Source organism: Mesoplodon bidens (assembly GCF_964165515.1).
Source record: "Mesoplodon bidens genome assembly, chromosome: 16".
NCBI classification, from domain to species: Eukaryota; Metazoa; Chordata; class Mammalia; order Artiodactyla; family Ziphiidae; genus Mesoplodon; species Mesoplodon bidens.
The window spans coordinates 22,663,686-22,687,314 of NC_138173.1; the positions used below are offsets into that span (position 1 = coordinate 22,663,686).

Below are 23,629 nucleotides of genomic sequence, written 5' to 3' on the forward strand. Positions count from 1 at the left end.
TCTATTTCAGCTACTTAGTAGTTTTGTAATCTGGATCGAGTCAGTAAACATCTCTGAACCTTTCCTTTCTTTTTTGTATGATAGGGAGGTGGGAAGATCTCTAATTCATATTCCTCTATGAATGTTACCATTAGCTAAAAAGCTCACTGGAGAGCAAAAGAAAATTATGAACAGATAAAAGCTTAGGAACATAGAGAAGAAACTGAGCTTCATTCATTTTAGTAACTGGATAGTAATGAAATGGTCCTGAAACATAGTAGGTACTCAACAAATATTTGTTGAATGAATGCATCAGAAAAATGGAATAGATCAAGAGGAAGAAAAGCCAGAGGAGAGCATCAAGACCAAAGAGACTCTCAGGCCAGGCATGTAAGAGATAGAGGAAGGAACTTAGGAAGGCAGTAAGAAAATTTCCTCTTCACCCAGGGATCAGGACCAGGAAAAGCTGAAGGAGCCAGGGTAGCTGGAGCATAAAAGTGTTGAGAGACCATTACCTGTAGAGATTGACAGGCACATTTTAAAGAATTAAGATTCACAGTAGTAATGCCTACACAAGTACACCTTAAACAATGAATCTGAATATTTGGATTTACATTTAAGATAATTAGAAAGCAATGTGGGGAGGAAGGGAAGTGAGCAGTCCCATGAAATCGTCACAGGTATTCAGAAAGACTAGAGTTTACATCCAAGCTACCATTCACTAAGAGTATAAAATATTAGCAACAAAATTAATCTCTCTGAGACATCTAGAAACTGAAGACTTTAATTCTCAAAAATGAAAATTATAGTATCTACTTGGTAGAGCTGTTTTTAAGATTAAATAAGTGAATATATGAAAAGGACCTAAAACATGCCTAATATGATTTTTTTAATTGTTACTGTTATCATTATTATTGTTTTTGTTGTTACTATAGCATTTATGCCCAATAGGGTGTGTATCAACCAACTCCATTTTTTGGCTTAACTTTAAGAATTTGTGATTTGTAAAGTAAATTGTTTCTTTATTTTTGGTTTTTCTTCCAAGTGTGTTTTTTTCCTTCTTAGTGCTCTTTTAAAGCACTTCGATGCCCCCACGATTCTCACTTCAGCCTTAGCAGCACCAAGGAGAAAGGACCTTTCCACACTCAGTCCAGGGTGACTAAGTGGCAGGAAAGGCTGTGGGCTGGCCCATTAGGCCTAGGATCTCGGATCTCAGAGGAACAAAAGAGCCAGGGCAGAAACAGGGGTAGGGGAGGAGTTGAGACCGGGCTGTCTCATGACTCCGTATAAGAGATGGACTGCACCACATTCAAATATACTTAGATCATCTTCCCAATAAGAGATGGTGCTGCCCTCAAGTGCTTGTTCACTAGTTTATAATGCCATCATTGGAGTGGAGAGAACTCTCGCTTCATAAAGGCTATTGGTTCGTAAGATACATACTTCTAACAGTAGACAAAGTTAGATATGATGCCCAAACTTTGTAACTGAACAGATTAATAAGAAAATTAATATAAGATTTGTTATGGAAATTACATTAATACTGATAACTTACCGAGAGGTATACTGGAGTTACCCGACGATATGGCTTGCTTATCACTGCTAAATCAAATTTCCAAAGACATTTAGTTCTGGTGAAATGTTAAGCAGAGGTTTTAGCTGGTTTTGGAGTTACCTTCATCCCCAAGAGGTTTTCACAGAAACAGGCCTCCTTCTGTCATGTTCGTTCCCGCCTTAAACTTCCTGATCAAGCATAGTTTTGATGTTACCTCATCAGCTGGGAGACCTGCATTCTACTTTAGTTCAAGAATGATCAAATCTGGGGCCATGGGAGGCCAAGAGTAGCTGAAGATGAAGGGAGGGCTGGGTTTCACCTCTTTTGGGCCCAAGCTTTCATGCTGAAGAAATTGTTTCTAAATACTGAGAGGAATCTCAGTTCTACAATCCCAGTTAGAAAGTATGGTTTCTGTAGGAAGAAGGTTCCTTAACTCATAAATCTGTGTGTAAAGATAAAGTCTAGGGAACACACTCAGGTAAAGTGTGACAATAGCGGGTAACAGAGAGGGTGCTGCTCAGGAGTGTGTAGGACGTGGGCTCTGCTTGTTTGCTTCAAGCCCTCAGAGAGGGACAGACGGGAATTCAGAACTGCACTGACTGAGGGACTGCGGACGGGAACCCTGAGGTGCTGAGACATTCTAAACAAGAGGATAAGGTGTGAAGAAAACAAGGCTGGAATCGAACAAAGACGGAAGGACGCAAACCGAACCGCTCTAGGATTACTCGGAGGACTACCACGAAAGCCTAGAAACGAGAGGCAGCTGTGCAGCGGCAGCAGGAGGAACTCCACCCCGAGGCTCCGCCCCCAGGAGCCCCGCCCCTTCAGCTCCGGACCAATGGGCGCTCGGAATATTAGCGGGTGGGAGGCGCGGCCGGGTTGCTACAGCCCGAGCTGCGCGGCGGCGGCGGCGGCGGCGGCGGCGGCGGCGGCGGCGGCGGCGGCGGCGGCGGCGGCGGCGGCGGCGGCGGCGTGCTGTTGGAGGAGTCTGGCGGAACTCGAGGCGGTGGCGCCATGGAGTCAGTGGAAGGTAAGGAGGTGAAGGGATGCGGGCCGGGCGTCTGGGGGTGGGGTGGCTGGCAGGAGGGGCTGCCCTGGACCTCGGTACCGGGGAGGCCAGGGCAGGTCCGGAGAGATGGACCCCGCCGCTCCTCGGAGGCCCGGGGAACAGGCGGGCGCCCTGCAGCCCCAGCGCGGTCGAGCTAATGATCCTCAGGCTGCCCCTCCTCAGATGGTTTTCACCTGATGCTTCCCCACCCCGGGCCTGATGCTGGTTAACGCCTGCAAATCCCTTCCTACCATTTTCTGGTCTTGCCTGACTCCCTGAGGGTCCTGTTGGTAATCACAACCTCCGGCCAGATTTTATTTTCCTTGCAAAGTAGACTCTCCGTTAATGTCTACCGCCTCCCCACCGCCAGCCTTTGCTGGAGGCCCGTGGTGTGTCTTCAACCTCGAGCTTCTGATACTTTTCTTGGCCACTTCCCTTGGTTTCCCTAGGTAACCGTTTTTCCATTTCTACAGCATCTTCTGTGGGAGGGATGCCAAGAGCATCTCCCAAGGAAGTGTCACGGATCAGCCTTAGAGCCGGGACAATAGATTAACCGCAGGATTTAAGGGTTTATTCACGAGGACTCTGTAAGGAAGAGGCAGCACTGATTCGTTATCTTTAGGTTTATCTTTGCGCTGTAACCACGACTCCACATTTTGCTTTGTTCCCAATTCTTTCACTTCTCTATTCTCTTTACCCATTTTATCTTGTGTAATACAGCATTCGCTTAAAAACAACAAAGGGGGGAAGAAAACCCAGCTAGCATGAGCAACAACAGTGTCAACATTCCTTTTCAAATTGTGGTCAATCCTTCTGATGAAGAATAAGCCTGCAGAATTGACAGATCCTGTTGTCTTGATTTAGCCTTGATTTTTTTCCCCCTCTTAATTTACATAGATTCAGGTGGAATTAGTAAACAGAGGTACTGAGTTCTGTGTATTGTTGCATGCTAGAGAGTAAATTGTTTCAGGTTGTGTTATGAAAGGAAAAGTAATAACTGTTGACTGCAATGACCTAGGGTCACCAAAAAACAAATGCAGTAATGAGTATGATAGTATTTCATGCTTTTGCTCCTAGCTCATAGTAAACACCTTGAGGATGATAGATAAGCAAGAATTCTGATGATTTTTCCACTTGTGAGCTGCTGCAGTATGCTACGACAAATGAAGTTCTTGTTCTTTGCTTGTTTAATTTTAGGCAGATCACTCAAGTTTCCATGAAATAGGAATTGGAATGAAAGTATTCCTTACTCAAGATACTTTTGTTTAGAGAGCTCCTGGAGGCAGCTTTTTTTTTTTTTTTTTAATAAATTTTCAAACGTGGTATTATAGCATAGTGGGTAGGATCATGGGTCCTGGAATTCTCATGAAATTATCATAATGTACATAAAGTGCTTTAGAATAGTTGTTTTTCTGCAGATTTCTATTATTTTATTCAACATTTATAACTGAGGCAAAGATCTTCACCTGATTTTTCATTTATGTATTCTAAGCATCTAAAACAGTGTCTGACACAAAGTAGGTATTCAGTAAATATTTCTTGTTAGATAAATGACTTTGTCTATGAGAGGCTCTGGGGATGCAGAAAAAAATAAAAATTCAAAGCCCTGCTCTCATGGAGCCTACGTTTTAGGGAATCTTATATTTTAGCAGTGCTAAGACATTACTATTGAAATCTTACCAAGGATGCTTTTAAAATATAATGAAAACCTATTATAATGCTCAATTACATGGGTGGAGGAAAACATGAATTCTGGTGTAATATGGTATGTTATCATGGGCGTGTTTTAGGGGACCAGCTTGTGATGTTGCATGTTAAACAGTACTTGTTCTTCACTCATTTTTTTTTAAACAAAATAAATTGCTGTCATTAACTATGATGTGTTTAATTGTAATGAATTAGGTTAAAATATATGAAATTATTCTTGTAGGCCAAAACAGTTGAATATTGGTAACTTCAAATAGTAATGAAATAAAATTTTTTATTTTAATAAAATAAAAGCTCTAAGAGTGTTTTGTTGAAGTTAGTGCCTTTCTTTTACTCCTTTTTTAAAATTAGTCCTTGTTAGGTCATACTTTATAAAGATGAACTTTGAGTCTCAAGGTTACCATTCATTAATTCATTCATCTATGCCTTCGTTTAATAAACAGTGATACATTGGTACAGTGATAGTTAAGATAGTTCTTCCCTATTGGAAATTAAAACCTAGCACTTTGAAGATGTCTAATGAACATTATATTACAACATCCAGTAGAAAATCTTTAAGAGTTTGCTTAATATATATCATAGTAATTGAACAAATATTGTACTGCTTGGCATTAGACCCATGTTTTTAGTTGAAGCCAGTTAGCAGACTAATCTTGATTGTAAAATCAGAAAATATATGGACTCCTGAAAAATTTTATTGAAGATTATCATACTCTTTATTTTTAAAATTACTTGCATGTAGATCATATATCGCTTACATTATTTTTGGTCTTTCTGGGACTTTTATATTTCCTGGATTGTCAGGAGTTGAGCTGTTAGGCTGAACACTGTATTTCAAAATCAAATATAAATTATTGCTCTTGATTTTGTATACTCTGTATCTGAGCACTTCTGCATTGTGTGTACAATTAGAGTAAAGCCTTTAATTCCTTTTCACCTAAAGCTTGTGCCCTATAGGTATATCTAAAGGCAATAGAAGTATTTCTAGATTTGGGAGAGTTCAGTCTCTCATAAGCTTTTTATCTGTAAAATGGAGAGGTGACAAACCCTAAGCAGATTTTATCCATATTATTTTCATTCCTTTCATAATATCTTGATAAGTGATTATTAACAAATATGACAGAGATCAAGCTGCCTTTTCCTCTTTTGGACTGCTAAAATTAGTAGATCTTAGTGTACTGCCCTGTAAAACTTGATTAGAAGTCTGATTGCTCTTTTCTAATGTAGCTCTTGATGTAGTTGAAGACAGCCATGCTGTCCCATTAGGGTTTTTTGTTTTGTTTTTCCCTAATCTAAGCAATGGTTTAACTGAATAATTCTTCATCTTTATTAATTTATCTAGTTCATTTTTTGTGTGAGTGCTGAATCTGATGCTAGGTTATTTTAATAGTGTATTGGACAGGTCTGTGTTTGGATTCTTGCTTTGTTTTGTTTTTTTAGCTCTGTGATTTGGTTAATCTGAACCTCAGTTTCCTGAGCTATAAAAAATGGAGCTAGTAAATACCAATCTACCTGAACTGTATTAAGAATTTAATGATGAAAACATGTATAAAGCATTTGGCAAGCTGCCTAGTACATAGGAGGCCCCCTCCTGTACTTGTTTATTGGATGGATAAAATCACAGGACATGTTTTAGGACCTTGAGAGTGGTTCAGTATAGGTAAAACGTAGCAGACTTGGAAGGGACTGTGGGCAATCTCACTAGATAATTATGGCAGCAGGATAGATTGGAGAAGGGAGAGGCTGGAAATACATATATGTGATAAGTATTTGAACTAAGGCAAAAGTAGTAGAAATTAAAAGGGGTATAGATTTAGAAGGCATATCTGAGATGGAAAGATGAAATAGAACTGCTCGAAGCGAGAGGGAAAAGGAATCAAAGATAAAGCAGCTTTCTAGCTTGGACTTAGAGTTAACATTAAGATCTTTAACCAAGAGAAAGACAAGTTTGGAAGATGAGGTAATGATTTTGGCTTTAGAAGTGTTGTGTTTGTATGGTACTTGGGGCATATCTGGTGGAAAAGTTTTATAGCTACTTGTAAATAATCTCTCTGGAGTTTTTAGTTTAGTCGTCATCAGCATATAAGTGACAGCAAATGGATGTGTTTGCCCAGGAAAGCTATATTTAACAAAACAAAGAAAAAAACTTGTGAGGGACTGATGCTTCAGGGTTGAGCAAGAAAGGAAGTTGGAGTGGGGAACAGTCTTTAAAAAGGTTTAAAATTGTCAAGAATGGGAATTGGGGGAGAACAAATATTTATTGAGTAATGAATATGCTAGAAAAAGCTTATAGCACCTGGTATTCCTGGAGATCTAAGTACTAACTAGGTCAAACTCTGCTTCGTTGTGAAATCTGAAAAACTTGGGCTTAGGAGAGAGAAATACCATTGAAGCCAAGAGAGAAAGGACTTTAAAGGCAGAAGGGATTGATCAGCAGAGCCTTATGATGTGGAAAGGTCCAGTAAGGTGAGGATTCAAAAGAGGGCTTTCAGTTTGACAATTAATAGATTAGCAGCTATCAGTTGCCTCTGTTTCTTAAGGTCTTTACTCTAATGCCTCATTTTTTTTTTTAACAGTGAGTCTAAATTACTTTATTTTCAGATTTCTTCAGACATGAAAGAATTTGAGTCTATGCATTGTTCCCTGAATATAAACTCAGTTGGTTTAATATAAAGTGTTAAATGTGAAGTATTCTCCTTTCCATGCTTTCTAGATAGTATGTAATTTCAGTTTAAAATTTCTCTCTGATTCAGAGGTTATTTATGAGAGTGTTCCTTAACTTCCAAAATGTTAGGATTTTTTTTTTTGTTAAGATATTTTTAGTCATTAGTTTTTATTTACTTCTCATTTTGTGTGTTCTATGAGTAGTCTACCTTTCAAAAAGTTTTCTTTGTGGTCAAATACACCATCAATTTCTCCACGTTTTATAGTCATACAAAAATGCACACTCTGAATTGGTAGGAAACAAAGTACATATAATTTTTAAAAATAAATTTATTTATTTTATTTTTGGCTGCTTTGGGTCTTCGTTGCTGCTCACAGGCTTTCTCTAGTTGCGGTGAGAGGGGTCTACTCTTCATTGTGGTGCGCGGGCTTCTCATTGCGGTGGCTTCTCTTGTTGTGGAGCACGGGCTCTAGGCGTGTAGGCTTCAGTAGTTGTGGCTCGTGGGCTCTAGAGCACATAATGTCTCCTTATTAAAGAAGCTTTCACTGATCTTACCCACTTCTCAAACACACGCACATAGGAAAATATATAAAATGTCAGGTAGTGAAAAAAAGTGATTTTTTCCCCCCAAAGAATAGAAACTCCATAAGATCAGGGTCTTTGTTTTTTTATCACTGTTTGCCTAACTCCTAGAACAGTTCCTGTCTCATGCTAGGTGCTCAGTAAATACTTGTTGGATCAACAAATGGGTCTATTTTAATATAGTGTTTAATCCTGATAAAGCTTGCCTGCAGTTCAGATAGGGGGAGAATGAAAGGTAGAAAGGAGCTAGTCAGTAAATGTAAGCCAGTGTTTCGAAAAATATGATACTCGGGGCATCAGTCCTAAATACCTTTTAGGGGCAGAAAGGATTTCTGTTGGGGAAATAACAGCATACTAAATCTTTCTCTGTTTTTTTTTTTTTTTTTTTAAGACTGAGGAAGTTCTGTTCTAAGAAAACCTGTTTGTTTAATTTAGCACTTTCCAAACATTTGACCATGAGCAAAGGATTTGAGGGTGCTTGGTAGAAGTAGTGGAAATGACTAGTCAGGTTCAGACTGGATAGGAAGGGAAGTGAAGTCAGGAATGGGTTATCAAGAAAATGCAAGTCACTCTGAGATCAAGAAGGTGATTTAGAGGTAGATGGTAGAAGCCTGTGGTTCCGGAGGGAGCTTGTGTATTTTAAGAGTCCAGAGGTGGATCATTCTAAGTTGTTTTAGCAGTGGTTGTTTTTGCTGAACTGGAGTGCAGGTCACTAAAGTGGAGTGGAGGGTGAAGGATGTGTGCTGAGTAGGTAAAGCATGAATGTTGAAACTTTGAAATCTAGGATGAGCTGAAAAGGAATATCTTGTGAGATATTAGAGATTGTTGACCTGGAAGTAATTCGGTTTTAAAAAAGGATTGTAGGAAGAAAGTAGTAAAACGGGTGCCGTGTACTTCAAAAGAGAGGTTTGTTGAGTTTTAAAGGTTGGTTTCAGATAAGCAGTGACCAGTGGTGAAGGAATAGACATGAAACACAGAGCCCAGAATTGTTCTTGATTTCCAGATTTTTCTTTTGGAAATGTTCTCTACTATTTCTTAAATATATACATTTTAGGATGTCATAACTATTTTAGATAAGAGCATATTATTTCACATCACCTGTATAATAGTATTATATAAAGATACCATTTTAAGTCTTATTATTGTGCAGATTTTGAAATTACTCAATACAGTAACTCATAACAGAATCAACAGTATGTACAGGATACATTTTGTAAGGAGAGGTTGGCTTCTTTAAAGTTTTAGAATATTAAATACTTATTCACTCGGTTCTGTCCATCAGTTTGAGTGCTTCTTTCAACAGTGAATATCATCTCTCTCTACTGTATTTTTATAAGCTGCACAATTCTCTAGCATTCGCCACTCAGGAGAAAGTAGTGGAGTTTGCCTGCATGCCCTGGAGAGTAGTATTTTTTATTTCATTGGTTGTGAAACATTTTTATATATAACCTCTCAGTTGATCCTCTTAAATTTTAAGGTAGATTGAGCGGATGTTATCTGCATTTAACAGATGTTAAACTTCAGGCTACCTATATGATTAGTCATACATTTTCTTGTAGTTCATATAGTGAAAACTTTTCCAGCAAGGAGAGAGACATCATGTTCTTTGCTATAGGTCCTCGCAGATTCTCAGTTCTGTATATAGACAAGTGGAAGTGATTTCCTCAGCATCCTGCACACTACCTGAAACATTCATTCTACTGTCCACAATCGGTCAATTGGTTTAATCATTCTTATATGTGACCAACTTTTTTTTTTTAATATAACATCAGTAAGGGAGGTGTCTTATCATCATTTACTTTTCTTATTAATGTGGTCTTAAGGTAGATTTTATTAAATAAATATGCTATATTTATTATGGCATAATAGAGGTAGAAGCGGGCCACATAGTTCATTTAATCTAACTTTCTTATTTTATACAAGAGGAATTTCTGAACCTTAGGTTAAATATCTTGCCCAGCAAGTCATAGCTCTTAAGTGACAGAGCTGGGACGTGAACTTAGATAGTATGAGACAAATTCCAGTGCCTTTTCTACTACACTCTCATGTCTTTTAATGAATGCCATTAGAACAAAATGTGGTGATGTGACTCAAAACCCTAAGCTGCTTATTGTTACCTGTCGGTAGAAGTTCTTTTCAGGGGATGTTGATACCAACACACATGACATATTTTGTGGATTATAGGGCTATACTCTATAAGAGGAAACTGTAAATTTATTTATTTATTTTATTTTGAATAAAGTAATAACTTAAAATTTTTTTTTGTGATAATTGTTTTTAAATGTTTTCTCTTTAATGCTGTTTTCTCTTTTGTATGCCTTGTAGCGATAATAATTTTCTTTTCCTTTAGAGACAATCTGAACATGTTTGATGACTTGTAGGAATTAATCCCAGGAGTTGGATTTTATTTTATGTTAGTATTCTAGTTGCTGTTATATTAAGTTTTAAGCTTTTGTATTAAAAGAAAAGGAAGATGATTTGGCTCTTTGATATAGTGAAGAAGTAACTCATGTAGACTCTTGGCTTTATGAAGCAAAGATTGTGTGACTCCACCCTTGTGTCACTGTTACTTGGTACATGCTTGGCAAGTATTGATAGTAGGTACTCAAGTAGACACTCACATTATTTCCATGTGTTGAATTGATTTTTCTCAATAGTTAATTTTTTATTAGATTTTGCTTTGTTATCTATTTAACAAGGAAATACTGAAATATACTTGTAAGCAAGTAACATAGTGGTACTTTTCAACATTTTATATGGATAAAGTTTTAAATTATTGTTTGGAATTTAAAGGAAGACATGAAAACTATAAATAGGCAGGCCTAATAGATTATGCAGTATGTGGTATCACTTTGACAGTCGTTATGAAGACATTATAATCTTCATATACCTAATGGATTCCATCCAGCAACTGCTTCAACTTTTTGGATAGTTAATGGAACTAAGTGATCCAGATAAATGAAGTTGCTTTGCTGTCTCTCCCTAAATAACCTCGTCTTTGCTATTGGAAAGGACAAATCAGGCAAATCTTAGTTTTTGCTTTCCTAGTGTTCACAGCTTACCTGCCTACCTACCACTGAAATAGTGTGGTAGAGTACTTGGAGAATGAGAGAACAAAACAATTCTTCTGTTACTGTTTGAATGCGTTCCCACCAATGTCTTTTTTGATTCTCCTAATAAGTTTTCTGTGGACTCTCTAAATGCCTTGGAACAACACATCACATGAAGTCCATAATCGTACTTTTTTCATGAGTTTGTTACTTCTAAAAGAAAATTTTTTTTTTACTTGTCTTTCATATGATAAAAGAATTTTAACAGAAATTCAGCAGAAGATATAAGGGTATCATTTTTGTCATTTTTATGAAAATTACAGGTATGGAAATAAATTTAGGTGTGATGTTTGGCTAGATAATAAAATGACAAATTGACTTAATTATGTAGGATCCCAAAGAATGTAGTTTGTGTGTGTGTATATGTGACGAAATTTGTTATGTGCAAGTACATGATAGATGCATTAACTTCTGATTTTGTGAAAGTTGCAGCTACTTCTTCCTTATTTAATCAGTTGTGCCCATAAGGTCAGATTATCTCAATTTGTTGGTCCAGTGAATCTTAACGTAATATTATATGTATAAAATAATGAACAATTCACATAATGCGTAGTAACTAGGTGATCTTTTCCTTAAAGCCTAATACTTCTGTTGTCAGGGAGGACAACATTCTTTTTATTCTAGACTCCCTAATCATATCAGGAAGCCACCTCACTGATCTCCAGGGTTATTTCTTACTTTTTTTTTTTTTTTAGTTTAAAAAATGTTGTATTGTGGAAAAATAGACATAACATAAAATTTACCATTTTAACCATTTTTAAGTGTACAATTCAGTGGTATTTAGTACATTCACATTGTTGTGCAACTATCATCACTATCCATCCCCAGAACGTTTTCATCATCCCAAATTGTAGCACCTGTTTTTATCTTATTTTTTTCTTCCAGTTTTATATATATAATTGACATAGAGCACTGTGTAAGGTGTACAGAATACTGATTTTATTTAGATACATCATGAAATGATTACCACAATAAATTTAGTGAATACCCATCATCTTATACAGATACAAAATAAAAGGAAAAAAACATTTTTTTTTCCTTGTGATGAGAAGCTCCTATGATCCAATCTCTTAACTTTATACACAACATAGAACAGTGTTAATTATCTTTATCATATTGTACATTACATCTCTAGTACTTGTTTATCTCATTACTGGAAATTTGTACCTTTTGATGATGTTCATCCAGTTTCCCATCCTCCCCACCCCCCCACCCGGTAGCCACAAACCTGATCTCTTTTTCTATGAGTTTGTTTAGGAAGTATATTTGACTACAAAACTATTTTTGTTCCTGGTACACAATTTAGTAATTTGATGCTTCTCTACATTTCAAAATGATCACCATGATAAGTCTAGTTATCATCTGTCACCATACAAAGATATTACATTATTATTGACTATATTTTCTACACTATGCATTTCATACCTGTGACTCATTTATTTTGTAACTGGAAGTTTGGTTGTCTTAATCTCCCTCACCTATTTCCTCCCCACCCCTGGCAACTACCTGTTTGTTCTCTGTGTCTATGACTGTGTTTCTGTTTTAAGTTTGTTCAGTTGTTTTTTAAATTCCACATATAAGTGAAATTATACAGTATTTGTCTTTCTCTGTCTTACTTCACGTAGCATAATACCCTCTAGTTCCATCCATTTTGTCACAAATGATAAGATTTCATTTTTTAGGGCTGAGTAGTATTCGTGTGTGTGTGTGCACGTGTGCACACACGTGTGTCATTTTCTTTATCCATTCGTCTCTGGATGAGCACTGATTTAGTCTTGGGGTATTGTATATTTCTAGGAATTTGTCCATGTCTTCTGACTTGTCCATTTTATTGGCGTATAATTGTTCATGGTAATCTCTTATGATCCTTTGTATTTGCATGGTATTAAGTGTAACTTCTCCACTTCCATTTCTGATTTTTTTAAATTTGAGCCCTCTTTTTTTCTTGAGTTTAGCTGAAGTTTTATCAATTTTGTTTAGCTTTTCAAGGAACCAGCTCTTATTTTAATTGACATTTTCTATGATTTTTAGTCTCTATTTTATTTATTTCTGCTATATTTTTATGATTTCTTCTACTAAGTTTGGGTTTTGTTTGTTCTTCTTTCTCTAGTTCCTTTAGGTATAAGGATAGGTTGTTTATTTGAGATTTTTCCTGTTTCCTGAGGTAGGTTTGTATTGCTATAAACTTCCCTCTTAGAACTGCTTTTGCTGAAACCTATAGATTTTGGATCATTGAGTTTTTCATTTTCATTTGTCTCCAGTTATTTTTTTGATTTCTTCTTTGACTTCTTCAGTGACCCAATGGTTGTTTAGTTCTACATGTTTATGGGGTTTTTTGCAGTATTTTTTCCTTGTTGTTGATTTCTGGTCTCATAGCATGTGCCTGAAAAGTTTCTTGATATGATTTCAGTCTTCTCAAATTCACTGAGACTTGTTTTTTGGCCTACCATGTGATCTATACTGGAGAATGTTCCATGTGCACTTGAAAAGAATGTGTATTCTGATGCTTTGGGATGGAATATTCTATATTTATTAAGACCATCTGGTCTAATGTGTTGTGTAAGGCTAGTGTTTCTGTATTGATTTTCTCTCTGGATGATCTGTTCATTGATGTAAGTGGGGTGTTAAAAGTCCCCTACTGTTATTGTGTTGCTGTCCATTTCTCCCTTTTTGTTTGTTAATATTTGCTTTATGTCTTTAGGTGCATCTATGTTGAGTGCATATATATTTACAATTGTTACAGCTTTTTCTTGGATTGACCCCTTTATTATTAGGTAAAGTCCTACTTTGACTCTTGTTACAGTCATTGTTTTAAAGTCTACTTTGTCTGATATAAGTATTGCTACCTTGGTTTTTTTTAAATTTCCATTTGCATGGAATACCTTTGTCCATTCCCTCACTTTCAGTCTGTGTATTCCTTTAGATCTGGACTGAATCTCTTGATTAGCATATATACAGGTCTTGTTTTTGTATCCATTGAGCCACCCTATGTCTTTTGATTGGAGCACTCTGTGTCCATATATACTTTAAGTGTAATTGTTGATAAGTATGTACTTATTGCCATTTTGTTAATTGTTTTCAGGTTTAGTTTGTAGTTTTGTTGTTGTTGTTATTCCTTCTTCTTTTGCTCTCATTCCTTGTGCTTTGATGACTGTCTTTAATATTATGTTTAGATTTCTTTCAGTTTTTTGTGTTTGTATCTGTTATAGATTTTTAGTTTGGTTACCAGGAGGTTTATATATAGCAATCAATATATATGTGATTATTTTAAGTTGATGTGATATCCTCTTAAGTTTGAATGTATTTTAACAACCCTGAGTTTTTACTCCCCTTCTATGTTTAATGTTTTTGACATCATAGTCTACATTTTTTGGGTATTTCTTAACTACTTATTTTGGGTATAGAAGATTTTACTAGTTTTGTCTTTTAACCTTTCTACTAGCTTTTTAAGTGGTTGGTCTACTACCTTTACGGTGTACTTGCTTTTACCAATGAGATTTCTCCTTTCGTAACTTTCATATTTCTAGTTGTGGCTTTTTCTTTTTCACTTAGAGAAGCACCTTTTCATTTCTTGTAAAGCTGGTTTTGTGGTACTGAACTTTTTTAGCTTTTAATATTTAAAATTTATTTATTTTATTTTATTTATTTTATTTTTGGCTGTGTTGGGTCTTGCTGCGTGTGGGCTTTTCTCTAGTCACGGTGAGCGGGGGCTACTCTTATTTGTGGTGCACAGGCTTCTCATTGCAGTGGCTTCTCTTGTTGCGGAGCATGGGCTCTAGGCGCATGGGCTTCAGTAGTTGTGGCTTGCGGGCTCTAGAGCGCAGACTCAGTAGTTGTGGCACACGGGCTTAGTTGCTCCGCAGCATGTGGGATCTTACTGGACGAGGGCTCAAACCCATGTCCCCTTCATCGGCAGGTGGATTCTTAACCATTGTGCCACCAGGGAAACCCCTTTTTAGCTTTTGCTTGTCTGCAATACCCTTTATCTTATCTTTCTGAATGATAGCTTTGCTGGGAAGAGTATTCTTGGTTGTAGGTTTTTTTTCCTTTCATCACTTTAAATGTATCGTGATATTCCCTTCCGGTCTGCAGGGTTTCTACTGAAAAGTCAGCTAATAGACTTATGGAAGTTCCCTTGTATGTAACTAGTTGCTTTTCCCTTGCTGCTTTTAATACTCTGTCTTTAACTTTAGCCATTTTAATTACGATGTTCTTTTGGTGTGGTCGGTTTGGGGTAGATCCTGTTTGGAACTGTCTGTGCTTCCTGGACTTGTATATCTGTTTCCTCTCCCAGGTTAGGGAAGTTTTCAGCCATTATGTCTTCAAATATGTTCTGTGCCTCCCCTTTTCCTTTTGGAACCCCTATAATGCAAATGTTAGTATGCTTAGTGTTGTCTCACAGGTGCCTTGAACTGTCCTCATTTTTTTTTTTTTTTTTTTGCGGTACGCGGGCCTCTCACTGTTGTGGCCTCTCCCGTTGCGGAGCACAGGCTCCGGACACGCAGGCTCAGCGGCCATGGCTCACGGGCCCAGCCACTCCGCGGCATGTGGGATCTTCCCAGACTGGGGCATGAACCCGTGTCCCCTGCATCAGCAGGCGGACTCTCAACCACTGCGCCACCAGGGAAGCCCCTGTCCTCATTTTTTAAACTCTTTTTTTTTTCTCTTCAGCTTGAGTGATTTCTACTACTGTCTTCCAGCTTGCTGATCCATTCCTCCATATTATCTAATCTACTGTTGATTCCTTCTAGTATGTTTTTATTTCACTTATTGTTGTCTTCAGCTCTGTTTTGTTCTTCTTTATATTTTGTAACTCTTTGTTAAACTTCTTACTATGTTTTTCCATTCTTCTCCCAAGTTCCTTGAGCATTTTTATGATCATTACCTTGAACTCTTTATTGGGTAAGTTCCTTAGTTCCACTTCACTTAATTCTTCTGGTGTTTTATCTTATTCCTTTGTTTGGAACAAATTCTTCTGCCACCTCATTTGCCTAACCTGCTGTTTTTATTTCTGTGTATTTGGTAGGTTGGTTACCTTTCTTGATCCTGTTGAAGTGGTCTTTTATAGGAAAGGTCCTGTGCATCCCAGCAGCTCACTTCCCTTTGGTCACCAGAGCTTTATGTTCCAGGAATGTCCCCTATGTGGGTTTCATGGGCCCTTCTTTTGTGGTGGGCTCATTTCTATTGGTGGTCTAGTAGGCATGGATGGCCCCTGGTCTGATTGGTTGCCACGCTCTGCGTTTGTGGATGCTGACAGCTGCTGGTAGGTAGGGCCAGGTCACAAGGTGGCTGGCTGATTGTGAAGGCTTAGGGGGTCCCAAGGCTAGTGCTGGTCCACTGGTGGGCAGAGCTGGATCCTGGTGTGGCTGGCTGAAGGTGTCTCACAGATGGTCTGTCCACTGATCGGCAGCACTGGGGCCAAGGGAGTCCAGTGATTGGTGCCTGCCCATTGGTGGGTGAGGCCAGGTTCTGGAGTTAGTGCCAGCCCTCTGGTGGGTGGAGCTGGGTCCTGGGTTCTCTGGTGGCAGGGCTGGGTCCCTGGGTGGCTGGGGGAATCAAGGTGCCTATAGTCATTGCCAGCCTGCTGTTGGGTGAAGCTGTGCCCCCACAGTTAGCTGCTTGGCCTGTGGGTCCCAAGGACTGTTGCAGACAGGCTGGTGGGTAGGGCTGGGTCCTTGCACTTCGAAGCTAGAGGGAGGACTCCATAATGTTTCTTGCCAGCACGAGCATTCCTCATGGTAGAATGAGCTCCAGAAAATGGCTGTCATCAGTGTCTGTGTCCCCAGGGTGAGTCCCACATGCCTCCTCCTCTCTGGGAGGCTCTTCAAGATCAGCATGTGTGTCTGACCCAGGCCAGTTTAAAATGACTGCTTCTGCCCTGGGTCTTGGAGCATGTAAATTTTCTGTGTGCCCTCTAACAGTGGAGTCTTTATTTCCCACAGCCCTCTGGGTCTTCTGAAAGTAAGCCCCCTGGGTCTCATCTTCTCATTGCAGGACCCTTCGGGTTGGGGAGTCCAAAGTGGGGCTTGGACCCCTTGCTCCTTGGGGAAAACCTCTGCAATTGTGATTATCCTCGTGTTTGTGGGTAGCCTACCTGCAGGTGTGGATCTTGACTGTACCATGTCTCTGCCTCTCTTACTTGTCTCAGTATGGATCCTTCTTTATATTTTTAGTTGTGGAAGATCTTTTCTGCTAGTCTTTAGGTTGTTCTCATCATGATAGTTGCTCTGTAAATAGTTGTAATTTTGTTGTGCCCATGGAAGGAGGTGAGCGCAGGGTTTTCCTCCTCATCTTCTCTATTCCACTAGCCACCAGTGTTATTTTTTAATGCTTTGAAGATAAATAATGTATTTAACCTTCAGATAAATTTGGTTTTTAAACTTCAGTAATTTACACTAGAGACAGCCTATAAATTAAGAGACTGTGACAAATTGATTTGGTTAAAATAGAAGAAAACCAGATATTTCCAACATTGTCAGTTTGGTTCTCCTTAAATTTTGCATTCTGTATTTGGCATTTGCCTTTTTGACCACTGATAATTTTAAGTCTTCTGCCCATTTTAATTGATGATGTTACTTATTTCAAAATGACGTGACATTTTTCACAAGAACTGACAACTTACACATGAAACTAAGTGAAGACATTAAAATTTGGAACATTCACAATTTGAGCCACTGAGTATATTGACTACATTCTTTTCGATTTTAGAAAATGGAAGTGTCCAAGTTGGAGAATTGTTACCTTGCAAGATTTGTGGAAGAACATTCTTTCCAGTGGCATTAGTGAGTACCTTTTTTTTTTTGGAGTTTGGTTGATCTTTAATTGTTTAATACTTCAGGACAATGGAAAGAACCTTTGGAATAATTTAAAGAGATACTGGCTAGTATTCATTGCTCAGGAGTATCAATTCCATCTTTGTCATTCTTCCAGAGTGCTCTCTTTCCTTCAGAGTTTGATTGGTCTTCAAAACTCCTCTCTGTTAAACTATTAAAGTGTTTCTCCCTTTGTGGGACTATTAACAAAATAAAACCAAAATAAACTCTTAGAAATACTGTTAGAAATAATGTATTTAAAGAAGCAGAAGGCTATGATGTCTGGGATTTTCTTTAAACTTAGGAAAAAGTGCTGGGGCTGGGATAGATGAAACAAGATTGCTTAAATGTTGGTAATTGTTGAAGCAGGGATGAGTAAATGGAGCTGATGACACTATTCTGTCAATTCTTATGTATGTTTGAAATATTCCAAAGGAAAAAATATTTTAGTTAAAAGTGCATCTAAAATATATTATGCATTCTTTAGATGCTTAGTATATACAAATAGAAGCACATTTAACTGATTTTAATATAAAATCTCTAGCTAAATAGAGAATAAGGAAGTCAGTATGCCTTATGTAACTTCAAATATAAATATGTGTTTATTAATATTTTGATGTGGAATAAAGATTTTTCTTTGAGTATGGGTCGGCTGATTAGAGTTTTGCTACATTTTATTTTGCATCCTCTCATTGTTTCCAGTTTTTCTTTAAAGCAGTGAGGAATTAATGACCCAAAATGTCCACCTGACTGCAGACTCCTCTTAAATATTAACAGTTTTCTTTCTTAAACCTTTCTTGCCTGTGCTTAATTCATCGACTTTTTTTTTGTTATTAATTAACTATTTTTCAAACCATTTTCAAAGCATTAAGCTGAGTTTTCACTGGGAAAAATATGCCTTTTTTTGGCCCTCATTTATGTATTTATTTAATAGTTAAATGATATAATCACGATAACAACTACAATTTGTTTACATCAGTTTTGGGAACAGGCACTACATACTTTTGACATACACAGCTCAATGTGAGAACAGACATCACTAGAAAGTCGCCCGTTAGCCATCCTTTTTTTTTTTTAAGAGATTTTATTCTAATAGTTATAGTTACTGTGTTTGTCAGAATGATATCCAAAAACAAGTATCTAAAACAGTTGTGTATTGAAAATATTAGCGGCTCCATTAACATTGAATCAGCCATTTCTGCGGTTCCTATTTTCCCAGATAAAGTTTAACAGTTCTGACTTGTTCATTGTTTATCAAAATACAAAAGAAAAAAAAGGCATGTAGTATCCTCTATGTTATTAGTCAAAATGTTTTATTTAGGGGAAGGAGAACTATTATTTATCCAGTAGGTTAATTTGAGGTCAGTTAAGAGAGCTTCCATTGTAATGTCTTTAAAATGACTATATGAATGACTGAATGAGCTGGCAGCCATATTAAAACAGCAACAGCAACAACAAACCCCCATCCCCCCACCCAAAAACTGTAGGAGTGGAACACTAGGTAGCACAAGAAAAATCCTTGGTAAAAAAAAGGTGGAAAATTTGAGTTCCAGAGAGGGGGAAGGGATGATAGTGGAGTAAGGACACAAACCTGACCACCTTGTCCTATATTGTGTTAACAAACTACTATTTTGTTAACTTGAGTAATCCCAACTATTATTATTATGTTAGCTTTTGTAATCCTAACGCTAATGTGTTTTCCATTTACATTCCTTTTTCTAGTATCTATTTTCAAGTATTTAGTAATAAAGGTAACTTTTTTCCCACTTCAATAGCTTTGACTTACTTGCTTACATTAGTTTCCTTATTCTTAGCAGTGTAAAAACCAGGAGACTATTAAATAACTTTAAAAAAAAATTGGGGGGGCTTCCCTGGTGGCGCAGTGGTTGAGAGTCTGCCTGCCGATGCAGGGGACACAGGTTCGTGCCCTGCTCTGGGAGGATCCCACATGCCGCGGAGTGGCTGGGCCCGTGAGCCATGGCCGCTGAGCCTGCGTGTCCAGAGCCTGTGCGCTCCGCAACGGGAGAGGCCACAGCAGTGAGAGGCCCGCGTACCGCAAAAAAAAAAAAAAAAAAAAAAAAATTTGGGAGAGTATTTATCAATACTTTCTTGTTGTGAGAAAGATAACTTGTAACATGCGTTGCATATATTTTTTTAACAATTTTAGCTAAAACTTCTTATTTATGGATTATTATTTATTTCATCTTTCAGGTTTTTAAACTGGTCTCAAATGACAATTTAAAGTTTTATAGTCTTTGTAGAAAAGAAAATGACATGTTGTATTTCCTCATCTTGACAGAAAAAACACGGACCTATTTGCCAGAAAACTGCCACTAAAAAACGGAAGACTTTTGATTCAAGCAGACAAAGAGCTGAAGGAACTGATATTCCAACAGTAAAACCTCTTAAACCTAGGGTAATTATATGACCTTGTGAACAGTATGAACATTGCTGCTATGAGTAATGAAAAAATTATAATAATATGTTATACTAAGATTGAAGAATAAGCAGAATTCTGTGTCATGTTCTCAGTTTAGAAGTGATCAGAAACTTGTTTATTTTGAATTTCAACAAAAGGGAGGCCAAAGTACTGTCCAACTATTACAGGGAGGTTTTTGTAGCATTGTAGAGCCAATTGCTTAGCTATAGGCTGGAAATAACTGAGAAGTCCTCATACATTCATTGTGAGTCGTTAATTACTTCAGCTATAATTAGGTTTATGTCTCAGTATGTTACACTATTACCAGTAGTGTAATCCCTGTAGTATACAAAAGGAAAGCTATTAGTTACAAACATCTTAGCATAATAAATATTATCTTGGCTGATTGAGTTGTCGGCATTTATCATCTTATTATGCTTTCTGGGGAAGAGTTTTATCCGTTGCTCAATTGTTCACATATGGTCATTGTCACCTTATTTTCTTCTTTGTAACTAAAAGCAATGAATCTCCTATGCTCATCTCTCCTTAATACCACCTGTCATGATATGTTATTTGCTAAGAATAAATCACATAAATGCTTTGTCCGACATAGTTTTAAAGAGTTATTTCAGTGTAATAGTCAAAATTTGAGTACCTGATTTAAATAGGTTTTTGAAACAAACTACTTTCAGTGGTAATAACTTTTCCCAGTGTTACAGGAAAACATTTCCCTATGAGGCAATTAATCTTACTAATAAAATCCTTTGATAACAGAAAAGTCAGTTCATCTTTGTTTTTCAGTTTATGAATATTTAAGGAAAGGATGGAGAAGCTTGAATAAGGTACATTATTATTTAAAGTTTTTCTTGGTAACCTGCCAGATGTATGATTGTATTAGCTTTAATTAGCTTAGATAAATTAATTAAATCTTGGTATAGCATAGTGGGTTTGAAAACTGGCTCAAGATTCAGACCGCCTGGATTTGACCCTGGCTCTGCTACTTTGTTGTGTTGGGTGAGTTACTTAATCTTTACTTCTGTTTGTCTGTAAAATGGAGGTATTAGTGGTAGTATCTATCTGTGGAATTATTAGGGGAATTAAGTTTATCCATGGTGATCTCTCAGTAAATGTTATTTATCTTGCTTCTTTAAGCGAGGAGGTTTGTATGCTTAAAAAAAATTAATCTTTAGGAAAAAGTAAAGTAAAAACCATTATTTTACATTAAGTAGTTTTATTTTCTTGCTCCTTAAAGTGTGGTCCATAGATCAGTTACATCAGCAGTATTTGGAAACTTGTTAGAAATGCAGAATCTCAGGTCCCACCAAGCATACTGAATTAGAACCTGCATTTTAACAGAATCTTCGGGTGAATCATATGCATGTTACTTGGAGAAGCAGTGTGTTAAAAGATTTTGAACATCATGGTGTAGTTCTCAGTATCTTTACTTGTATCAAGGAACTCCTACAAAGTCACAAGCAGAGTGGAGCAAAGCAAATACAAGCTCCATTTTTGGAGAAAGGTAGGCATAATCCAGGGACTACAAAATATATGTTAGAGCTGCCCAAAACACCTGAGATCCAGGAGAAGCTACCCATAGAGGAAGGGCAGGAAGTTGCTGGGGAGCCCATGGCCCAGAATCTGGGAACCTGCCACCTTAAAGGTGAAGGGTGTGCTCACCCTTAAAGGTGACTCCTTAAAGATGAGGGGTCTTATCTGGAAGTATATATCTCTTGTTTATCACAGCCAAGGCAGTAACTGGGGTGAGCTGCAGGAACTTGGAATGAGCCGAAACTGGAATGAGCCTGGCTGAAATTGGACAAAAGCCAGGAGGGAGGAAGTGGGGAGAAGAGGCACAGAGAGTTGAAGAGGCCCGAGCAGAGGCTCTCAGAAAGCACTAATGGAAAAGAAAATATCCTTTCTGAAGGTGAGGGGCCCACTTTAAAAGGGCTGTGTCCTATTTTGCAAGTGGTTAGTGTAAGAACTGAGGGAAGTATGGATGGCAGCAGCAGGCCTCCTGGACACATATTGTTTTAGAGAAGCAGAAGAGGAATGTCTGTGTTATCACACACAGAGGCCTTATTTGTATCAGTATCTGGTACATCAGAGAAAAGAACTGTTTTGTGTAGCCTAGAAAGCTACCCTGGGCTGCTCCTTTCTCCCAGAACCTCTTGTAAATAGCTGTACCAGGAAAACCTAACTCATTCAATGATGGGTAATAAAAAACATGAGCTAAGCATTAATATAATAATATATATAATAATACTTCGAGAAGAAAAGGTAGATGAGAACAGCAAAAATTAGTAATATTCACTGTGGAGCAGATGAATGTTGTGATCAGGAATCTCACTATAAAGTAGGAAACTCTAAAGAATCAGTCAACTCAAACATCTAAATCTGCTTTTATTTAGTTAAGATTTTTGCATCTATATTCATGAGAAAAGTGGCCTGTGATTTTTCATTTCATCAGTTTAGTTGCTCTCATAGGACTAGTTGGAAGGTTGTTCTCTTGTTTTCTATTTTTGAAAGAGTTTTTAAAAGATTGGTGCTGTTTCTTCCTTAAATTTCTGCAAGTACTCAACAGTAAAAGGCATCTGGGCCAGGAGTTTTCTCTGTGGGTCTTTTAAGAATAGAGTCATTTAAAAAATAAATATAAGACTATTATAATTTTTCTGTTTCTGGTATCTGTTTTGTGGTGTTTGTCAAGGATATTACCCATTTCATCTTAAATGTCCCATATATTACCATAAAGTTTTTTTTTATAATATCTTCTTTTCTTTCTCATGTTTGTAAGAACTGTTTTCCATTCCTTGGCAATTTTTGTTTTCTCTTTTTTTCTGGATTAGTCTTGCCTTATTAGTGTTTTTAAAGAACAATCTTTTGACTTTGTTGGCTCAACATAATATTCTTGATTTAAAAAACAAAGACATAATAGGAATAATCAGATATTTCAATATTATGACAAAATAAATTTCTTTGTAGCACACAAGCCAGCATTATGTTTAATGGAAAGATACTTAGAGGTAGTTCCATTAAAGTCAGGAACAAGATTAAGCTCCAACCAATACAGTAAGTGCTAGTCAATAGAGTTAAATAATAACAAGAAATTAGATGCATAAGAATTGGAAAAGAGGGGGTAAAACTATCATTATTAGATGATGATATACCTGGAAAACCCAAGAGGATCAACTGAAAAATTAGTACAAACAATAAGAGAAATCAGTGAAGTAATGAGGTGTAATGTTAATATACAGAAATTATCAGCTTTCATACTTCAACAAACAACTCCTTGAAATATAAAAATGATTAAAAGACCCTTATAAAATAACAACACAAAATATAAAATATTTAGGAATAAACCTTATAATAATGAAGGTACAAGACTTCCACAAAGACTACTTTTAAAAACCACTAAAAGACACAAACGAATACTTCTTCAGATGGAAATATATCTCATTCTTAGACAGGTAGACTTAGCAAAATAGAGTCCTTAAGTTCTTTAAGTTGTTTATGAATGTAATGTTTAATTTTTCCAGTTAAAATGTAGTTTAAAAAAATAGACAAGCTGAATCTAAAGTTCATATGGAAAAATACACATATAAGAATAACCAGAAAAGATTGAAAGAAAAGCAGAATAAAGTAGGGTTACCTTAGTGGATATTAAAATATTATTATAAAATTTCAATATTTAAAACATGGGTACTGACACACATATAGTCAGAACAGTACAACAGAGAATTCAGAAATAGACCCAA

At 37.1% G+C, this 23,629-nt stretch overlaps 1 protein-coding gene across 2 annotated transcripts in view; it reads left to right on the plus strand.

Moving 5' to 3' along the window:
- Positions 1–2,471: 2,471 nt before the first annotated feature.
- Positions 2,472–23,629, plus strand: part of ZC2HC1A (zinc finger C2HC-type containing 1A) — a 59,255-nt gene continuing 38,097 nt past the window's right edge. For both annotated transcript variants that reach the window (XM_081214259.1, XM_081214260.1), the window contains exons 1-3: positions 2,472–2,564; positions 17,355–17,428; positions 19,758–19,874. In XM_081214259.1, the coding sequence (XP_081070385.1) occupies positions 2,549–2,564; positions 17,355–17,428; positions 19,758–19,874 (207 nt within the window). In that variant the 5' untranslated portion in view covers positions 2,472–2,548. The remainder of the gene's footprint in view (positions 2,565–17,354; positions 17,429–19,757; positions 19,875–23,629) is intronic.